The 18,171-nt window shown below is 35.2% G+C and overlaps 2 protein-coding genes across 2 annotated transcripts; both read right to left on the bottom strand.

Moving 5' to 3' along the window:
- Positions 1-7,743: 7,743 nt before the first annotated feature.
- On the bottom strand, positions 7,744-10,275 carry LOC136269638 (tripartite motif-containing protein 2-like). Its single transcript, XM_066073884.1, has 2 exons — positions 10,169-10,275; positions 7,744-9,825 (listed from the first exon to the last, which is right to left on the bottom strand). The coding sequence occupies exon 2, from the start codon at positions 9,816-9,818 to the stop codon at positions 8,154-8,156; it is 1,665 nt and encodes a 554-aa protein (XP_065929956.1). The 5' UTR covers positions 9,819-9,825; positions 10,169-10,275; the 3' UTR covers positions 7,744-8,153.
- A 4,262-nt stretch (positions 10,276-14,537) lies between these two features.
- LOC105339526 (uncharacterized) lies at positions 14,538-17,424 on the bottom strand. The gene is made up of 4 exons (XM_011445103.4): positions 17,278-17,424; positions 15,957-16,013; positions 15,375-15,476; positions 14,538-14,724 (listed from the first exon to the last, which is right to left on the bottom strand). The coding sequence occupies exons 1-4, from the start codon at positions 17,407-17,409 to the stop codon at positions 14,599-14,601; spliced, it is 417 nt and encodes a 138-aa protein (XP_011443405.2). The 5' UTR covers positions 17,410-17,424; the 3' UTR covers positions 14,538-14,598.
- Positions 17,425-18,171: the final 747 nt, after the last annotated feature.

The following is an 18,171-nucleotide window of genomic DNA, read 5'->3' on the forward strand; positions in this document are numbered from 1 at the left end:
GTGGTGGCCTATTGTCTTCATCTAAGTGTCCCCTGTGCTCTTCTGGATCATGGTAGAGTTTGAGATTGGTTGCGTTCATCATTGATTGATAAATTTTGTTGTCTGAACATCTCTGCAATTTATAGGTGAAGTTGGGACCCAGTCGAATGATTTCATAGGGACCATCTGCTTTATCATGAAGTTTGCTTGACAGACCTTTAGGAACTTTGTTGATTTTGATGAGGACTTTGTCTCCTAACTGAAAATCTGGAAGTTTCGTGTTGAGGTCGTGTCTTTCTTTGTTGCGAGCTTGATGCTTTTGGATGTTTGACTGGGCAATCTCATTGGTGACCTTCAGTTGTTGTAGTACCTCTTGAATATTCTCCTGGGCTTCTCTTGGTAGATTGTCTTTGGGCTGTAATGAGACATCAAAGGGTAGGTGCATCTCCTCACCAAACACTAACTGGTAAGGGGAGTGTTCTGTCGAATGCATCGATGGAGACTTGTGGTAAGCCATTAACACTCCATGTAATGTTTTTGGCCATTCCTCTTGTGAAGTTCCTCCACAATAACTCCTGAGGGATGCGGCTATTGTACTATTTTGTCGTTCCACCAAGCCGTTTGTGTTGGGATGATAGGCCGAAGTATGGTGTTGTGTGATGTCAAACATCTCGCACAATGCATTGACCAACTTGGACATGAAGTTCCTTCCTCTGTCTGAGAACAGTACTCGAGGTGCACCATATCGACAAAATATTTGTTGGAATAGAATAGTTGCTGTTTCTTTTGCTGACTGGGTACGCAGTGGAAACGCTTCAATCCATCTGGTAAAGGAGTCAATACATACCAAGATGTACTCATAGCCTTCTGTAGTTTTGTACAAAGGTCCTAGGATATCAATGTGCCATCTGTCAAAACGTTTTGTGATTGGGAGTGTAGCCATGGGTGGCTTGGCAGGATTGTAGTCTTTCTTAGCATGCTGACATCTGTCACATGATTTGACGTAGTTTATGACATCCTGGTACATCCGTGGCCAGTAGTACTTCAATACCAATGCTGTACGTACCTTTTCGATACCAAGGTGTCCTCCGCCAGCTAGACTATCATGATATGCATGTAGAGCATTCTTCCGTAGTTCTCTGGGAAGTGCGATTTGTTTGATAAATTTGACTTCTTCTTCAAGGTCTACCTCTGGCAATTTTTTGACTCTGCGTTGATACCAATGATAGAGGATATCATCAACCAAAGAGAAATGTTTTGATTCCGCCACTGTGACATCGCGCAATCGAAGATCCTCTGGTAGTACGTTGTCCTTTAGGTATTTGTATATGTGTTGAAAATCTGGACATTCTTGTTGAAGCTGAGAAAGATTAGTGTGATCTACTCCTTGGGGTTCTGTGTCTATCTCATTGATACCTACCCAGTTGATTTCTTTGGGATCATTAGTGTACCCAAGATGAACTTGTATGTAGCATCGTTCTTCCTCATCAACATTGTCTGTCTCTTGTGCTGGTGTGACATACCTCTCTTCAACATCCAGTTCATTTTCTGTCTCAGGCTCAGTAGTAATGGGCTGACTGTCTAGAACATTGATCTTGTGAGTACTTACCTCTTCCTCTACATAAGGCCGTCTGCTCAAGGCATCTGCCACACAGTTGCTTTTACCTGGTCTGTGTATGATTTGGAAGCAGTACTCTTGTAACTTTAGCGCCCATCTTTCTAACCTACCTGTATGTTTGGCAGTTTGAAGCCAAACTAAAGCCTTGTGGTCGGTCACCACCGTGAACTTAATGTGAACTACATATGGTCTGTAAGCTTCAATACCTGACAATACAGCGAGACATTCCTTTTCGGTTGTATTGAACTTTTTCTGATCTGGGGTGAGAGATTTTCCTCCATATGCAATGACATACTCCTTGTTGTCATCGTCTAACTGACCTAATACATACCCAATTGCTGTGTCCGAAGCATCACATGTTAGGATAAATGGTCTGTCTGGATCAGGGTATGCTAAGACAGGAGCAGTCAGGAGTTTGTTTTTCAGTTTGTCGAACGCCTCTTGACATGATTCTGTCCATTCGATCTTTTTGTCTTTGGACAACATCGCGTTTAACGGTGTGGCAATTTTCGCAAAATTATGAATAAAGCGGCGGTAATAATTTGCCATACCGAGGAAACTGCGTACTTGTTTTTGAGTTTTTGGAACTGGAAATTCACTCATGGCCTTTGTCTTTTCTGGATCTACTTGAATTCCATTCTTAGAGATAATATGGCCTAAAAATTTGAGCTTTTTGACAGCAAAATGACATTTAGCTGGTTGCAATTTCAAATTAGCCTCTTTAAGTCTATCGAAAACTTGGCCTAAATGTTTCAGATGTTCATCAAAAGATTTTGAAAAGATCAAAATGTCATCAACATAGACCAGAACAGATTTCCAGTTTAAACCTCGCAGAACGTTGGACATTAGGGTTTGAAATGAAATGGGGGAGTTTTGCAACCCAAATGGCATTCGCTTCCATTCATACACTCCGCTTTGAGTAATGAATGCAGCTTTCTGTCTGCTACCCTCATCAAGTTCCATTTGCCAAAAACCTGACATCAAATCTAAATTAGTGAAATATGCGGCTTTGGCTTCCCCTATTGTGTCAAAAACGCTTTCAATGTGGGGCAATGGAAACGACATTGGAACTGTTATTTTGTTTAAGGCTCTGTAGTCACATGCAAACCGATAGGTGTTATTTTTCTTTTTGACCAAAACTACAGGTGAATGCCACTCTGAATTTGACGGTTGTATAATGTCATTTTCTAACATTTCTTGAAGTTGCTTGTCTATTTTGCGAGTAGCTTGTGGAGATGTTCTGTAGAATGGGAGTCTGACCGGTCTGGACCCAGGTTGAATTTCAATGTGATGTTTGTGTAACCCTGTTTTGCCTAACTCTGTCAAATCTTTAGCAAAGTTATCTCTATGTTCATGCAAAAATTTTAACAGTTCCTGTTTTTGAGATGGATCTAAATCAGCATTTTCAAGATTGAATTGAATTTGAGTTTGATTTTCAATGTCTGGGGAGATTTGATTTATTGTTGGACCTTTGGGTTTGTTTTGATTTTGACAGTCAAATGGAAAAATTTGTTTTTCGTCAATTTCCATAGCATGGGCAACAATAAAATTGTGGGGCAAGTACACATCGTGAAAATTTGGGTTCATTATTCTGAACACAGCGTGACTACCTTTGATTTTCACCAAACATTTTGCAGCATTTAACCCTTTTGAGAATAGATTTTCATGGGGTTCAAGTAGCACTTCAACATTGTGTTTTTGTCTTGAAATTTTGATTTCAACATTCATTTCTGATCTCTGGGGAACCATGATGGGCTTTGATAATCTTCCCAAACCTGCGTTAGTACTGATTGTGCATACATTTGGGGAACCATTGTCATCTGGTATGTGCATTGTGTTAGTACCAGAAAAGGTTAGTGTAGTGTTAGTAGCACATAAAAAATCTACACCTAATATGAATGAGTGATGTAAACCATCTACAACATGCACACAGAATGAGAATTGAGCACCATTGATTGTAAATTCTAAGTCTAATTTGCCAAGAACTTCTAATCTTCTACCACTAGCACCTACTACATTTGGGAAATTTGGCGTTTGCAATTTTGAGCCATTGAATGCAGTTTTCTCAAAGAATTGTTTGCTAATGATAGTTACTGCAGCACCAGAATCTACAAGAGCACTAGTCTTTTGACCCAAAACATTAACCAGAATTGTATTTTTTTGACATGGGGGCAACCAGATTGATTTCAGGACATTTGTCATTGTGCCCATCTTTAGACGATCTAAAGACAGGCGCGATTTCCTATGCTGAATTTGTTTGCTTTAACCAATTTTGAATATCAGTCTGAGTGACTTTACCCGTTTTCAAATCATTAGTTAACCTACGACAGCACATCCATAAGTGGTTTGGTCTGTTACAATTTAAACAAATTTGGTTTCTGGCTCTACAATTGTAAAAAGAATCACAAGACTCACCACATCTTTGACATTTGCCCGAGGACTGCCGCGTCTGCTGCTGACCATTGGGTATGGGTCGGGGCATCTGCTGGTACTGGGCCGGCTGCTGTGGCTGATTCGACTGCATCGCTTGAAACGGGGCGGGTTGGTGATACTGGGTCATCGGCTGATATTGCGTAGGTGGAAACTGTGCCTGATACTGAGGTGGCTGCGGCTGCTTGTACCTAGGGTTTTGACGGTATTGTCTCTGATTGGGCCTAGGTCTGTTGTTATGGAAACTTTGACTGTTCACCATATTCACCATGTTCATATTGGTTGTTTCCATATTCTGTATCCTATCTTCAAGGGAATTTACTGCCGTGCACAGCGATGCGTTGGTGGCACTCTGGATGGCATTGGTGTCCGGTTCCAGACTCTGTGCAAGCTCTGCTAACAGAGCCTGAGTACGGAGGTCCTCCATTGTTGTTGGGTTGTGGCGAATAAGATCTTTCCGGATGTTTTGCTTGAATCCGCCCATGAGTCTTCCCATTAATTTTTGTGAATCAACTTTCAAATCTGTTGCTTTTTCCGATACACGTTGGATGAACTCTTCCACAGATTCGTTTTCTCCTTGTATGAATTTCAAAAGATCGAACGCATGATGTGACACAGGTTTGAATCGGTTAATGAAGGCTGTGTGTATGGCTGTTAATGATGATTTCACCGTGGTATCTAGTGCGTTGAACCATGTTTCCGCAGTTCCAAGGAAGAAAAAGGGGAGGTATAGGATGGCTTTCTGCTCCGTCAGTCCTTGGAGGTTAACAAGAGCCATAAATTTAACCCACCATTGTACCGCGGAGGTCTTCCCATCGAACTTCTCGAGTCGCACATTTAACCGGTCCGGAGTGGTTGATGGTGGCGTGTTGTAGGACATGGGGGGCGGTGTTGTCAATGGCTGAACATGTACATCTTGCTGAACTTGTTGCTCTCTCTCCATGTTCCTTATTCTTTCTCGGAGTCCTTGCATTTCGTCCTCCTGGTCCACTTGTCGTGTCCTTTCCTGCTCTCGCAATGCTATGATTTCCTCTTCTTTTTGCTGAAGTAGTTCTTGTCTTATGCTTGGGGGTGATGATGTGTCCTCCTGATTGCTATTTGACGGAGTTCCGGTATGAGGCATATTCAATACAAATGATGGTAAGATGTCTAAACTATCACTTCCTTTAGAACGCAAAAAGTACCTTGACATAAAGGATCCTTTGGATTCCCACCAATTGTCACGTCTTGCTTTTTGTCCTTAATAACGTGATCTGAATTCACTATAAATTTGAGGAAATTTAACTTTAATTTGAACACTCGCTTGCTGTGATGAACTAAATTTAACTCGTTGATGTAATTTCTTATTGGTGTCAGCTCTACTGACGTTGTTATATGTTGAACACAATCTGTCGTGGCTGCAATCCAAATAAGAAAAATGATGATAAAATATGAATACAAGTTTATTGAATGGAGCGTCGCATGGAAGTGCTATAAACAACAGTCACCAGTTACAAAAGTTTAAGTTCATTTACGTATAATATTTTAAAACTCTGGTGACCGTAACAGAGGTATAAACAAGATGTAATAAAAATATAACCTCTGTATTATTAATTAACAATATGAAAAATAATAAAATCCAATGTAAACAATATAAAGAATATAAACAAAGACTTAACGTCGAGGAAATTCGAACTAAAACTTGACAACGCGTATGTGAATTAGAACCAAAAGCGATTACAAAGATCTTAAACGATGAATGATTTGAAAGCCTTTATGGTATAATTTTATCTAATTTAACTGTCAATATTTACTGAGAACTTACAATTTGATCTAAACATGATTCCCGTATTTTGTTTCCCGAACTAACTTTAAATTACCTCCTTTTACTAAAGAGTCTCTTTAACTTAGAAATGGCGCTAAATTCAAATTCTAATTTACCACGCATCAATGCAACAAACAAAAGTATTTCATTTACTTGTCTATTCTACGACTATCAAAAATAAAACTATTTACTAAAAAAAATACATGTGTTAACGGCAAAACTTAGACGGATGAAAAAGCAATTATTCTGTCTCCTAGCCGATAGGTTAATAATGAATTATTTCATAAACGACAAAGCTCAAATTTAGAAACTTATTCCTTTAAAATCATAACTTATTTAAATACCAAAATTAAAAAATAAACGTTTAAGCAAATTATTAATTTCTTAAAATCAAACTTTTATGAACTTTGAAACAATAGAAAATAAAATAGAGAGCAACATACCTGCAATCCAAATAAGAAAAATGATGATAAAATATGAATACAAGTTTATCGAATGGAGCGTCGCATGGAAGTGACCGAGTTAGGCCAAATTTCCAGCGACGTCCCCACGCGCTTGGATTGCAGGTCATTGACCAATCAAAATTCAGTATTAGATGATCGGAAATATCAAAAGTGTGAAAATTTACCATTTTAAGAAAAAACCTATTAGTGATAAATCACGTGACCCGTACAGTTTATCCGTTAATAACAACAAATTTAATTTTTAAATAAATTTGTGGAAGGACAGCTCTGCCAACGGAGCCATGGGATAAGTACACTTGCTAGTACACTAGTAAGAAGTGTTTTCAACTTGTTATAGTCCAAAAACAAAGATTTATTTAGTTTCTTTCAAGAAACTCATTCCACAACCATTTTTTTAGGTTTAAAAGTGCAAAAAAGGGCTCACGGCGCACGGTCAATTTTTGTGTTATGTAAGCGATAAACCATATAAAGTCCAAAGTAACGTTTCTACAAATTGGACATAAAACCAACTAATATTGAAACTTCAAATTGACTTCTGTCATGATACATGCATGTATTTTACGTACCAAATTAAGACGTATTATATTGTTTTATTAATTAATTTATTTTATTAATTAAAAACTAAAGCCAGATAGTCCTCATTAAATTCACGATCATAATGAGAAATGACGTTGTTGGGTGTCATGGAGCAACGAGAAGTGACAACAGTCCTGATTCAACCCAGGAAAACGTAGAAGCAAAGTGAAAATGCAAGATAACGCAAATAAAATGTCAAAAATTATTCGCACATTTGACATGCTTAAATGAAATACATTTTCAATTTTGAAGGGTATAGGAAACGGCCTTTTTTATATCTAGCAGCCCGAAATAAAATCAATTTTGATTTTTTTTTTTTGATTTTTAATCAAAAGCATTATTCACGTCTTCTGACATTCAATGTTTTTCAAGAATACAGAAGAATACTAAAAATCTAACTTATAACTCTCAAACTATTGTGAGCAAATAAGTAAGCAAGCCGTATAAGAGATATTCTAAAATGCACAATGAAAGGTACAAGAGACTCAACATGATATAAAGATAGTGTTATCAATAAACTATGCATGCGTCATCTAAAGTGCTCCATTGTAAACACTACACTGTAAACAATTATTGGATCCTAATAGATTCAATAACAGTTTGACATAATTCGTCATGTTGACAATCACCTCCTTGTAGCCCCCCCCCCCCCCCCCCCCCCCCCCCCCTTAGACACTTTCCTTTCATGCGGACGAAATCACAGGGAGCGATCCCGTTTTAAAATTAATTTCAATGTAACCATATGATAAATGAAGAAAATGTTATGGTTACATTGAAATTAATGTTAAAACGGACTTGGCTCCTGTGGATAAAATGCCTAATTTTGATGAATCATTTGCCGTCACCATGTTTATGTACAAACAGACAATTAATTAATCTGGTTGCTATTCATGATTTCTTGTAATCTTAAGTTTACATGTATCGTACTGTATGCATTATACTATTACAATGGTATATCATATATCAGAAGTAAATATCAAATTGGTTATGTAAGTGTCAACGTTTCCTTTAGTCGTACAAAACCTCAAAATGCATGATGACTTTTTTATTTGTGCTCTGACACATGAATAGGCTAAGTGTATTAATTCACATGAAATTGAACATCGCAGATTTTCAATGCAATCACAATAAATTACACTGAATGTAAATATTTATTAATACATAGCATGAAATACACGTGTTCTGCACCCCTGTATGATATGAACAAAGTTTACTTTACTAACAACAAATCATCAAAGTCATGGAAATAGTCTTGCTTAATCTCTATAACCCAGTTTGGTGTCTATCTGAGAAATTTTATTTTCTTTACATTGCCGTGAAGAACTTCTGAAACAAACAGATTGTCATTATTGTCCAAACATAAACCCCACGGATTCTGCAGATCACAGTTATCAATGTAACGGAGAAACTGTCCATTCTGATCCAGAATGTGAATACAATGGTTATAATGGTCTGCTGTCAGGATACGACTTTGACTGTCTGTTGTGATACCAAATGGTTTAAATGGTTTCTTTTTGGTAACTGAGGGATTACCAATGTATCTCCATCTGAGTTTCCCGTCTTGATTAACCACCACTACTGCACCAGCCTCACTGTCAGCTACACAGATGTTATAGTTTCTGTTCTCAGTGATGTATTTAAGCTTTAAATTCCCCGAGTACAGAGGTTTGCCTTCATCGTCAAACTGAATTGTTTGTTTCTCTGTAGATCCCGAATAACGGACAACTTTGCATTGAGTTTCACCACCACTGAGCATGATAACCAGGAGACCACCAGTACAGGTGATACACAGATAACAAGGACTCCATCCCTGTAATCTGATCAATTCTTCTGTCTGTCTATTCTTTACTTTATTCACTGTCCCTGATGTCCCGTCACAGAAAAGTAAATTCCCATCACTGTCTACAGCTATATCATTGGGTCGTTGTTCTGATTTGTTGCTAACTGTATGAAGCAATTCACCTTTCATGTTAAAGCATTTGATATCCTTTGTCGATCCAAATGTCCAAACACAATCTTCATTTAGATAGGTAACACTGTAAACCATTTCATACCCTGTCTGTATTGTGGCAACAAGCTCCGGTTCATCCAATAGTTCTCTTACTGAAGTGTTGGGTTGGTTAAGTGACAAGACATTCTCTTCTGTAGCAGTAGACAAAGGAGTGATCTGCCCAAACATATTATAGAACTTTTCATGGTCTAATGGTTTTGGAAAGAATGTTGGCAGTGCAATCTTTACTTTGGGTGGCAGCTTGCTGAACTCTCTTATCTTTGAGCTGTATTCAATGGTAGGAGATACTTCAGTGGATTTTTTGATTTCTTCTATGGCCAGTAATGTTTGTTTTATGAGAGCCTGTATCTGTTTGATTTCATCCAAGTGTTTCTGTAAAATGTCTCGATGTTTTACTTTTATCTCACTGATTTCAGTTTTCATTTTATTGATAACGATGTCGATTTCTCTGTGCCATTGCTCTCCTTGTTTGGACATTGATGTCGTTAGTTTCTCATATCCTCCATCCAGGCTGGCAAGCTGATTTTCCAAGTCGAGTGCAATTTCTTCATAGGTAGGAGAAATAAGATTTTCTAACTTGTTTGCCTCGTCCGCAATAGCATTTTTCTTTGTCGTGTAAACTTCGGAAACTTCTACAAAAATATGTCCTTTATGTGTTTCTGATGCAGTACAAGAAGAACAAACAAATATGTCGTTGCAATTCTTGCACTGCAAGTCACAGTTTTTGTGTGGATGTGTCCCACATTTTGGGTAAATCAGAGTTGATCTTCGCTCCCCAAAAGGGACTATTTTATGTTTGTCATATCCATCTGAGATGTGATCTACTACACAGGGCTTGCAGAGGTTGACATGACAAAAGTCACAGTAACTGTGTACTATGGCGGTCTCACAAAAATCACATCGGTGCACATCCTGGGCACTAGAATGAGGATCCATCGTTTTTCTTAAAATTTAATGAAAAAATTTAATGAAAAAATTAAATTAACTGTTTGTCTTTAATCCAGAACAAAACGTAGGATTAATTGTTAATATATTAAGAGCCAACGTAAAAACCGTATGTTGAAGCCCTGCTTTTTTCAAGGGTTTACAATAACCAAATAGAATGATCAACTTGCATTAACTGATAAGCATTTAAGCATAAAATATATCTCTTGAAGGTCAACTCATACAGAAAATTAAAACGAAAGTACTTATAGTTGAGAGATATTAATTCAAAACAATCAATTTTACATGTAGGTATCTCAATTTTCGTCTAATAAATAAAGTCAATTATAAGCGGCACAAACCTTGTTTAAAACAAATCAATTTACATATTCGTCGAATCGGACATCAAACATGCAGACGTGTACGCGTTGCTTAAACATGGAATGTGGTCACCTGACATCAAGAATTCAAAACAATTAGAGTTATTCCCCGTGTATCATAATTCTGTATCACCCCCCCCCCCTTTCCTTACTGAACAGTCACGATGACTGAATTTCAAATGAAGTACATGTTGGAGTTTTAACAGATAGGCTACTCTATACAGTATAACGTTACTATTCAAAATAAACCAATGCAGCATTTTATGCATGAATCTCATTATGCTTCTATTATGAAATCCTATAGCACATACAATTCAGCGGTCCATTTTTTAAATGACACCTTGTAATGTAATACTTCTTACATTATTTAGATAATACATTATAATGGGTATTTTGTGCATGCTGCCATGTTTTAATAATTGTAATATTTTTTATTAAAATGACCTAACTGCGCTTGAGTATTCTATGGATTTAAAAATAAAAGGCGATTAATTATATGTAAACATTACACACCTACATAAAAAATGTAGATAAATATCCTGTAAACAAAATATCGTTTTATCCTGGATAGGAAAATTCCATGCAGGTTCATAGATTTAAACCATGACTTCCTACATATATATTTTGCCAGCTTTCTGAAGGCTGTATAAGCATACTGTGATAAAATTAAGGGATTCTTGTTAAAACTAAATGGAAATGGAGGTGAAATCCGATTTTTGAAAACAAAACGAAGATGCAGGAATAGCTCTGGAGAACATGGGGGAATAGCTGTTCACTGTTCGAAAGATGGTCCAAGTATACAAGACGAATTACCTACATAAATAATGTAAATAAATATCCTGTAAACAAAATATCGTTTTATCCTGGATAGGAAAATTGCATGCAGGTTCATAGATTTAAACCATGACTTCCTACATTTATATTTTGCCAGCTTTTTGAAGGCTGTATAAGCATACTGTGATAAAATTAAGGGATTCTTATTAAAACTAACAACTGAAATGGAGTTGAAATCCGATTTTTGAAAACAAAACGAAGATGCAGGAATAGCTCTGGAGAACATGGGGGAATAGCTGTTCACTGTTCGAAAGATGTTCCAAGTATACAAGACGAATTATGAAGTTTTAAGATGTTCATAGTTTTATCTTCTGTTATCAAAACATTCTTGAAATTTAGAAAATGATAGTTTTTCATTATTTTCATTACTATTTGAAATCGGAGTGTCTCTTATTAGTCCCCTACCGGTTTCACCGAAGGGAACTATAGCTTTCCTCTACGTCCGTCCGTCCGTCTGCCTGTCCGTCCGTCCGTCAGTCTGTCCCACTTCAGTTTTCCACACTTTTTTTTCTTTATGCGTTTGAGAAATAATATGAAATTTGCTGAACAGCTTTAAAATGTCAAACTAAAAATCAAGTTTACATGCACTTTTGTAGCGTCTGGTTGACATATTTTTGGAATGACAATGCATACAATCCAAAAGATGTGAAATGTGTTTAAGATATCACATTCTTGAATGATTGTTAAGATTACATGTGTTAGATAATGCTTCTTTATATAGGAAGTTGACATTGTTGACATTCCAAAATTTTCCAAAACAGTGGTTTAGCCTGGAAAAAATTGCACAAAGAGATAGATCTATTCAAAAATTCTCAAAACTTTTTCATTTACAAATTCAGAACACAGAGCTATGCATATAATTGTATAGCTTGTCAAACTATGTAATTTATGAAATAATTACCTAAATTAAGGTCTACGTACAGTGCATGTGTTCCATGTTACTTACATTTATGTTCAATTTTCAGCATTGTCTACAAAAGATAAAAACTCTGCAAAACGAAACCCCAACTGTAAAAATGAATGCAGGTATATGCAACCTGGGAGTGTACAAATATTGATTTTAATTCTGAGTCTCCATAAATATTTTCATAAATCTGGCTCTCACGCTATATAGAATATTTTTTTTTAAAAATAGGTATGTACGAATTGGTCTAATTCCTAATACTATTTAGAGTTTAATTACATGTATATTGTCGTGCTTGAAAAACATATAAAACAATGTACATGTAATATATATATATATATATTTTAAAGAGTTACCTACATTAAACTGATCATATTAGCACATGATATTGACCATTTCTTATATTTTATTCTGGTATCAACACGAGAGTCTATTGTTTTTTTATGTCTTTTTAAAAAAATAAAATGTTTTCCCTGGTGGTTCATGGATGGACGGAAGATTACGTCATAACTTGGAAAACCCCTTCCGCATAAAACATGTCCCAATGTGCATAGTTGTACTCGAAAAGCATGCCAGTTTAGATGATGTTGAAAATAGACCACATTTACTGCTGATTATGGCTTTTAAAACGTAATGTTTAATATGTTGTACAAATGAATACATATTTTTGGGGAATATGATCCCAATATCAACGAAACATTACACAGAAATCTCCTTTACATAAAGATGTAAAGTTTTGTCCCCTCTATAGCCATTTCGTATATTGCTCAAACTTCACTAACAGGGTGTCTCTTCGTAATAGCTGTAGATCTGTAGCTCTCTGGTTGAAAAAAATCGGAGAGACAAACCGATTTGTCTATCCGAAATTTTTCAACCAGAGAGCTAGTATACAGATCTGCAGCTAACTTCGTAACAAATGTACAATGCCCTTGAACCAAAGTCATATCACATCTCTGGGTTAAACTTAGTCAGGAGCATATTTTCTCTCCATTTGGCACAAACGGTCAAAAAAATACTCACATCAACAAAAGGATTTGAAGTTTCTAAAGCCAGAGGTCAAGGTCAATTGGTCAGAGGTCAAGGTTGTATGAATTATCCATGCAAAATCCTTGTCCAAGAATATTTTCTCTTCCTTTTGTGTCACTCATTCTTCATCTTCAGTGTTAACATGAAGAGTGCAGTGACCTTGAGTTGTTTCTAATGTCAAGGTCGAAACAACATTTTTTCTCTTTTCATTTGCCCCTATTTGGTCATACATGTATCAGAAGATGGGAAAAATCTATTTTTTGCTGGTTTAATATGGTATGTTGTCATGTAAAGTACTATTAACGTGCATGTACCTGTAAAAAGCTAACAACGATCTATAAATTAGAATTTCACTGTTTCTCTTCTATCTATCTTGAGGGTGAATGAAGAAGAACTGGTGGAATAACCAATATCAATTTTGAAGGGAATTCAGAATACAGAAGGAAACAGAAAAACTTACCTATAACTCTCAAACTATTGTGAGCAAGTGGTATAAGAGCTATTATAAAATGCATGGTGAAAGATACAAGAGTACGGTGGCGTGAAAGGGCAAGAAACTCAAAATGATATATAAAGATATTTTTTTTACAAACTACGCATGCGTCATCTTGACTTCGTGTTTTGAACGTTTTCATGCCACGTTGTAATAAAACATGATTATGCTACATTTCTAAACCAATAAAATTCCAGATCAATTGAAAGGTTAGAACGAGTATTTAAGCCCTCGTACAATCGTGTTTGGGTTTCTTCGCCACACAATTTAGCAAGGTAAATGAAATTGCCACGGTTTTGATAGAATCGTTATTATCAACTCAAATCGTTATCTACCTCTGTGCTAAGATGAATATCATTATTATTATCATCAGTTTTGATTGTTACTGTCAATCAACATTTTATATTTGACTATTTAAAAATTCACAAGCTTCCTTTTGAGTTATTGTCCACGGAAAAAATATTCATATGATTAACTTAAAGTATAACTTTATCAGTTTCTCCTGCTTTTTCCTTTGTTACTAGCTTGAACTAACTTGTCCTGGTTCATTTTGTTATTTTTTTCGCAAACTAAAAAAAACGAGAGAAAAGAATAAATAAGAAATTTGACGGCAATCTACTTTTAAATTAATGAATACATGTAAATTAAATTGAAATTAAATGCCAGTATCTTTGTTAGGAAAATGGGCCAAAAGGATACTTTTTTTCAGATTTAATTTTTATTTTGAAAGTAAAGATGAAGAAGTTGATGCTGTTAATGTAATCTGAAACCTGAAGTTTAACCTTATGAACGTGCCTAAACGATTAATAACTTTTATTGATATTTTGATGGCAAACTTATTTATATAATACTATTAAATTAATTTGTTAAAATAATTATATTTATCAGAGTGAACACTTACATGTTTTGTCAGGTGTGTGTTCAAATCACAATTATTTATTGAGATTTCTTTAAAAGTAATGTTCTAAAATGAGAAATTCTAATTCGTGAAATTTAACTAAATGTACAATGTTTGTTTCAAACGAATATCGAAAAAAAATATCTGACAACTCAAAATGGTTGACGCTACTTAGAATAAAACATTTAAAAATTGCTTTTGGTTTTTTTTTCTTTTATTAAAATACAATTTTTATTAATGGTTTGTAAATTCCGTGATTAGTGGTGGCTGTAAGATTTGAGGGTGGCGCCTGCGCACAAGGTCTGTACTTCCTGGGAGTAGATACTGAGGTCAGCAACGTCGCCGAACTTGGTGTGTACGCTAACAAGATGGCGGAGCTTTGTCTAAAACAGAACCAAAACAGTCTAGTATATAAAGTCGCAGATTTATGAAAATCCGGTCAGAGAGAGAGAGAGAGAGAGAGAGAGAGAGAGAGAGAGAGAGAGAGAGAGAGAGTTTAATGGAGTAAATTAGAAATGACAAGAGTTTTTAATGAAGTAAGTTAAAAATGACAAAGTCTGGTATATCCTATAAATTTATGTTTTGTGTTTTGATGACGGTGTATTTGCTAAAACGTATAGATTATTTGTTATGATCGAAATCTCATATATCGTCGGAAACCCACTATCATTCTCGCATATCTTTACTATATAACCGTGAGTTACTCTGTATCTTACTTACTTTTTCTCGTACTCATAATATCAAATACTTATTATAAGAGAAATCGAGCCTCTAATATAATATTTTGAAAGTATGAAAATGACGGCCATGTAAAGAAAATATGCCCTTGTGGAATGCATGCAAAGATGCCTGTGTTAACCGTGAACATGATTTTTAAGTTTGCTCCACTGAAGTGTATAGGAGCCAATCGGAATAGAGCCTGGATTATTCATGAAAACGAAAAATATTTATTGAGTTGACCCAAGGTGCGAGATTTACAATGGCTATCCGAAGGTGAATCGTATATTTATATAACAGTAGATTGAAGGCTTACCTCGAGTTCGTAAATTCCAGTAGGACTCTGGACAGACTCAATTTCGTGGCTATTAAGTCTCCAGAAATAGCAGGTATCTCCCGACTTCATGATGGAGGAATCCTGACAGAAAAAACGTCCATTGAAATTTTAATTCTTTATATTTTATATTGTTTTTTAAGTCGTAAATAAATAGTGTATATATATATATATATATATATATATATATATATATATATATATATATATATATATATATAAATATATATATATATATATATATATATATATATATATATATAATAATAATAATAATAATTGCGCCTCATGTGCATTGTATGAATAACAAAACATTCACATGAATCTCATTTGCTTTTTGCGCCAAACAATGCAAAGTCATTTCATATTTTCATTAATAATCTATACGTGAGGTAAAACTTTCTGACTACATGTGTGTTAATTTTCAAAGATCAAAACAATAGCTGTCTACATTTCTGGATTTTTATGGCAGTTTGTACTGATAAATCAGGATAAGCGGTTAATAATCATGTCGATATAAATATATTTAGGTTCCGCTGAGATAAAGACTACGTAGAGTTTTACCTGTGAGAGATCCAGCACGAATCGGTCAGCTGATACCATACACACAAGGGCTGCAAGCTGTGTATGATTTAAAAAATGTGGTGACCGATTAGTTTACTCATTGTTTAAACTTAAACCATTTTTACGGGTTAGTCAGGGCTAATTGTGTGGGTCATTTATGATATGTGATAAAAGAAAAAAGTTTCATAATTTGTTGGGGTTGTGAATTTGCTTTTGATAGAAATCTACCAAAATTAAGCCGCCACGAACAGAACCCAGTATTTGACATCTTCAATAAAAAAAAGAAGATATATTCATATTATCACGGCCACATGGTATAGTGGAGGACAAGCGCTACATGATCTGTAAACTATTAGGGAATATGATAAAAATTCGGTGTTTGCGATTTTTTATTTTCGCGATTTGATGAACAACGATAGAAGATGCGGAATTGGGTACTAGGATAAAATAGAATCTATAGTATGCTTTATAATACCATAGTGAACTAGTATAATCATATAGAGGTTGTCAAAAATAAGTCATTGATTGTCCCTACGAGTTGAATGAGGATTGCGTCATGTTTGCACTAAAGCATGGATGTGTGATCATTTGACCTTGTGGGACCTCTAAATATCGGTCAAAAATATACCTTAGTACTTATTGCACTAGTGTCTGTCTTATCTACACGTGATTCCTTTTTGTGCTTTGGGATGAGAATGTTCTGACTATAATGTTGTTAAAGGTTTAAAGAGGCTTGGTTGTCAACACATTACCCATCAGATCTACCGCAGAAATTAAGATGTGATATTTTAAAAATAAAATAATTTTTTTAGTGAATAAAAATTCCGAATATTTTAGCTTTAGATTTTCCATGTCTTCCTAAATCTTTATACATATAGCGCTTTTTCTCAAGGAGATTATTAAGGTATAAATATGGCAAGGGGACTATCTAGGCCTCTTAAAAATAACTCAATTCACAAATGATTTCCCGCGGTTCAAATTTCGTTTGGATTTGCAGTTATAAATACATTGTAAAAATTTTTTTTGTTTTTTTGTTTTACAAAGTTCCACTTTTGATCTAAACGGCTGTTCATCAAATGTTAAATAAATTGTAGAAAAAAGATAAAAACAATACTTTTTTGTTAACTCAGCTTGACTAACATATCTATATATTTGCATCAGAAAAGTACATTCATTTATTTTTTGAAAATACAGAAGCATTATTATCTAAAATATCTTAATGAATATTCAACTACAGAAAAGAGTGAATGAGATCTTGTAATTACTGTTCTAAACTTAGAAAATAAGTTAATTAAAAGTAAGTAGGTAAATATATACTTACACAGAGTATGAACTTCATTGTTGTTCGGAATGGTTCTTTGGACTGAGTTACTGAACTGTTAGTCCTTATCAAGGCAGATCTGTGGGGTCGGGAGGTTATACTGGCGGTATTACGTAGCTTGCCTATGCGCATTCTTCCATTATCGCTAAGTATCGTGACTTTTTCATTGATCTAAGGGGAACAAAGCCTGTATAGCGGAAATAACGCAGAGAGTCAAGAATGTAGGGGAAACTGTCACAGCTAGTTAAACCAGGTGTAATTAATACATGTTACAATTTAAAACATGTGTATTATTATATTACCTTACAGATATAATTAATCATGACGCAGACTATAGGATTTAGTTATTCTATAGATTTTTATCAGAAAAGCATCTCAAGCTCTTTGGATAATGGCTCATATTAATTTCCCCATCTTTTGGGGGTTTTTTTGATTTTTGTTTGTTTGTTTGTTTGGTTTTTTTTTTAATCAACTTTAGATTGGTATCTCTGTTAATACATTCTATATCCTATTTGGTAAATTCGATATCAACTTGAGTTCTTCCCGGGAATCATTGTTTATCAGTTACTTGAAGCTCATCATATCATTGTTCAAAAAATTGATATGGTATATAAAGATGAAGGTAACAAGTGAACTCGGCACCTGGTGAATTTGGCACCTGCGTAAATAGTGAAGTCGGCACCTGGTAAACTCGGCACCTGGTAAACTCGGCATCAGGAATCTGGTGAACTCGGCACCTCGATATTTTTTTCTTATCATAACTTTAATTAAACATAGAAGAAATACAAAACCTCGTTATTTTTTTATTATCATAACTCAGACATAAAAAAAAAACATCGAAGAAACACAAAACCATTATGCAATTGTGACAAATAAAAATTTCACGTATTCCGT

This window comes from Magallana gigas, chromosome 10 (assembly GCF_963853765.1).
Source record: "Magallana gigas chromosome 10, xbMagGiga1.1, whole genome shotgun sequence".
NCBI lineage: Eukaryota > Metazoa > Mollusca > Bivalvia > Ostreida > Ostreidae > Magallana > Magallana gigas.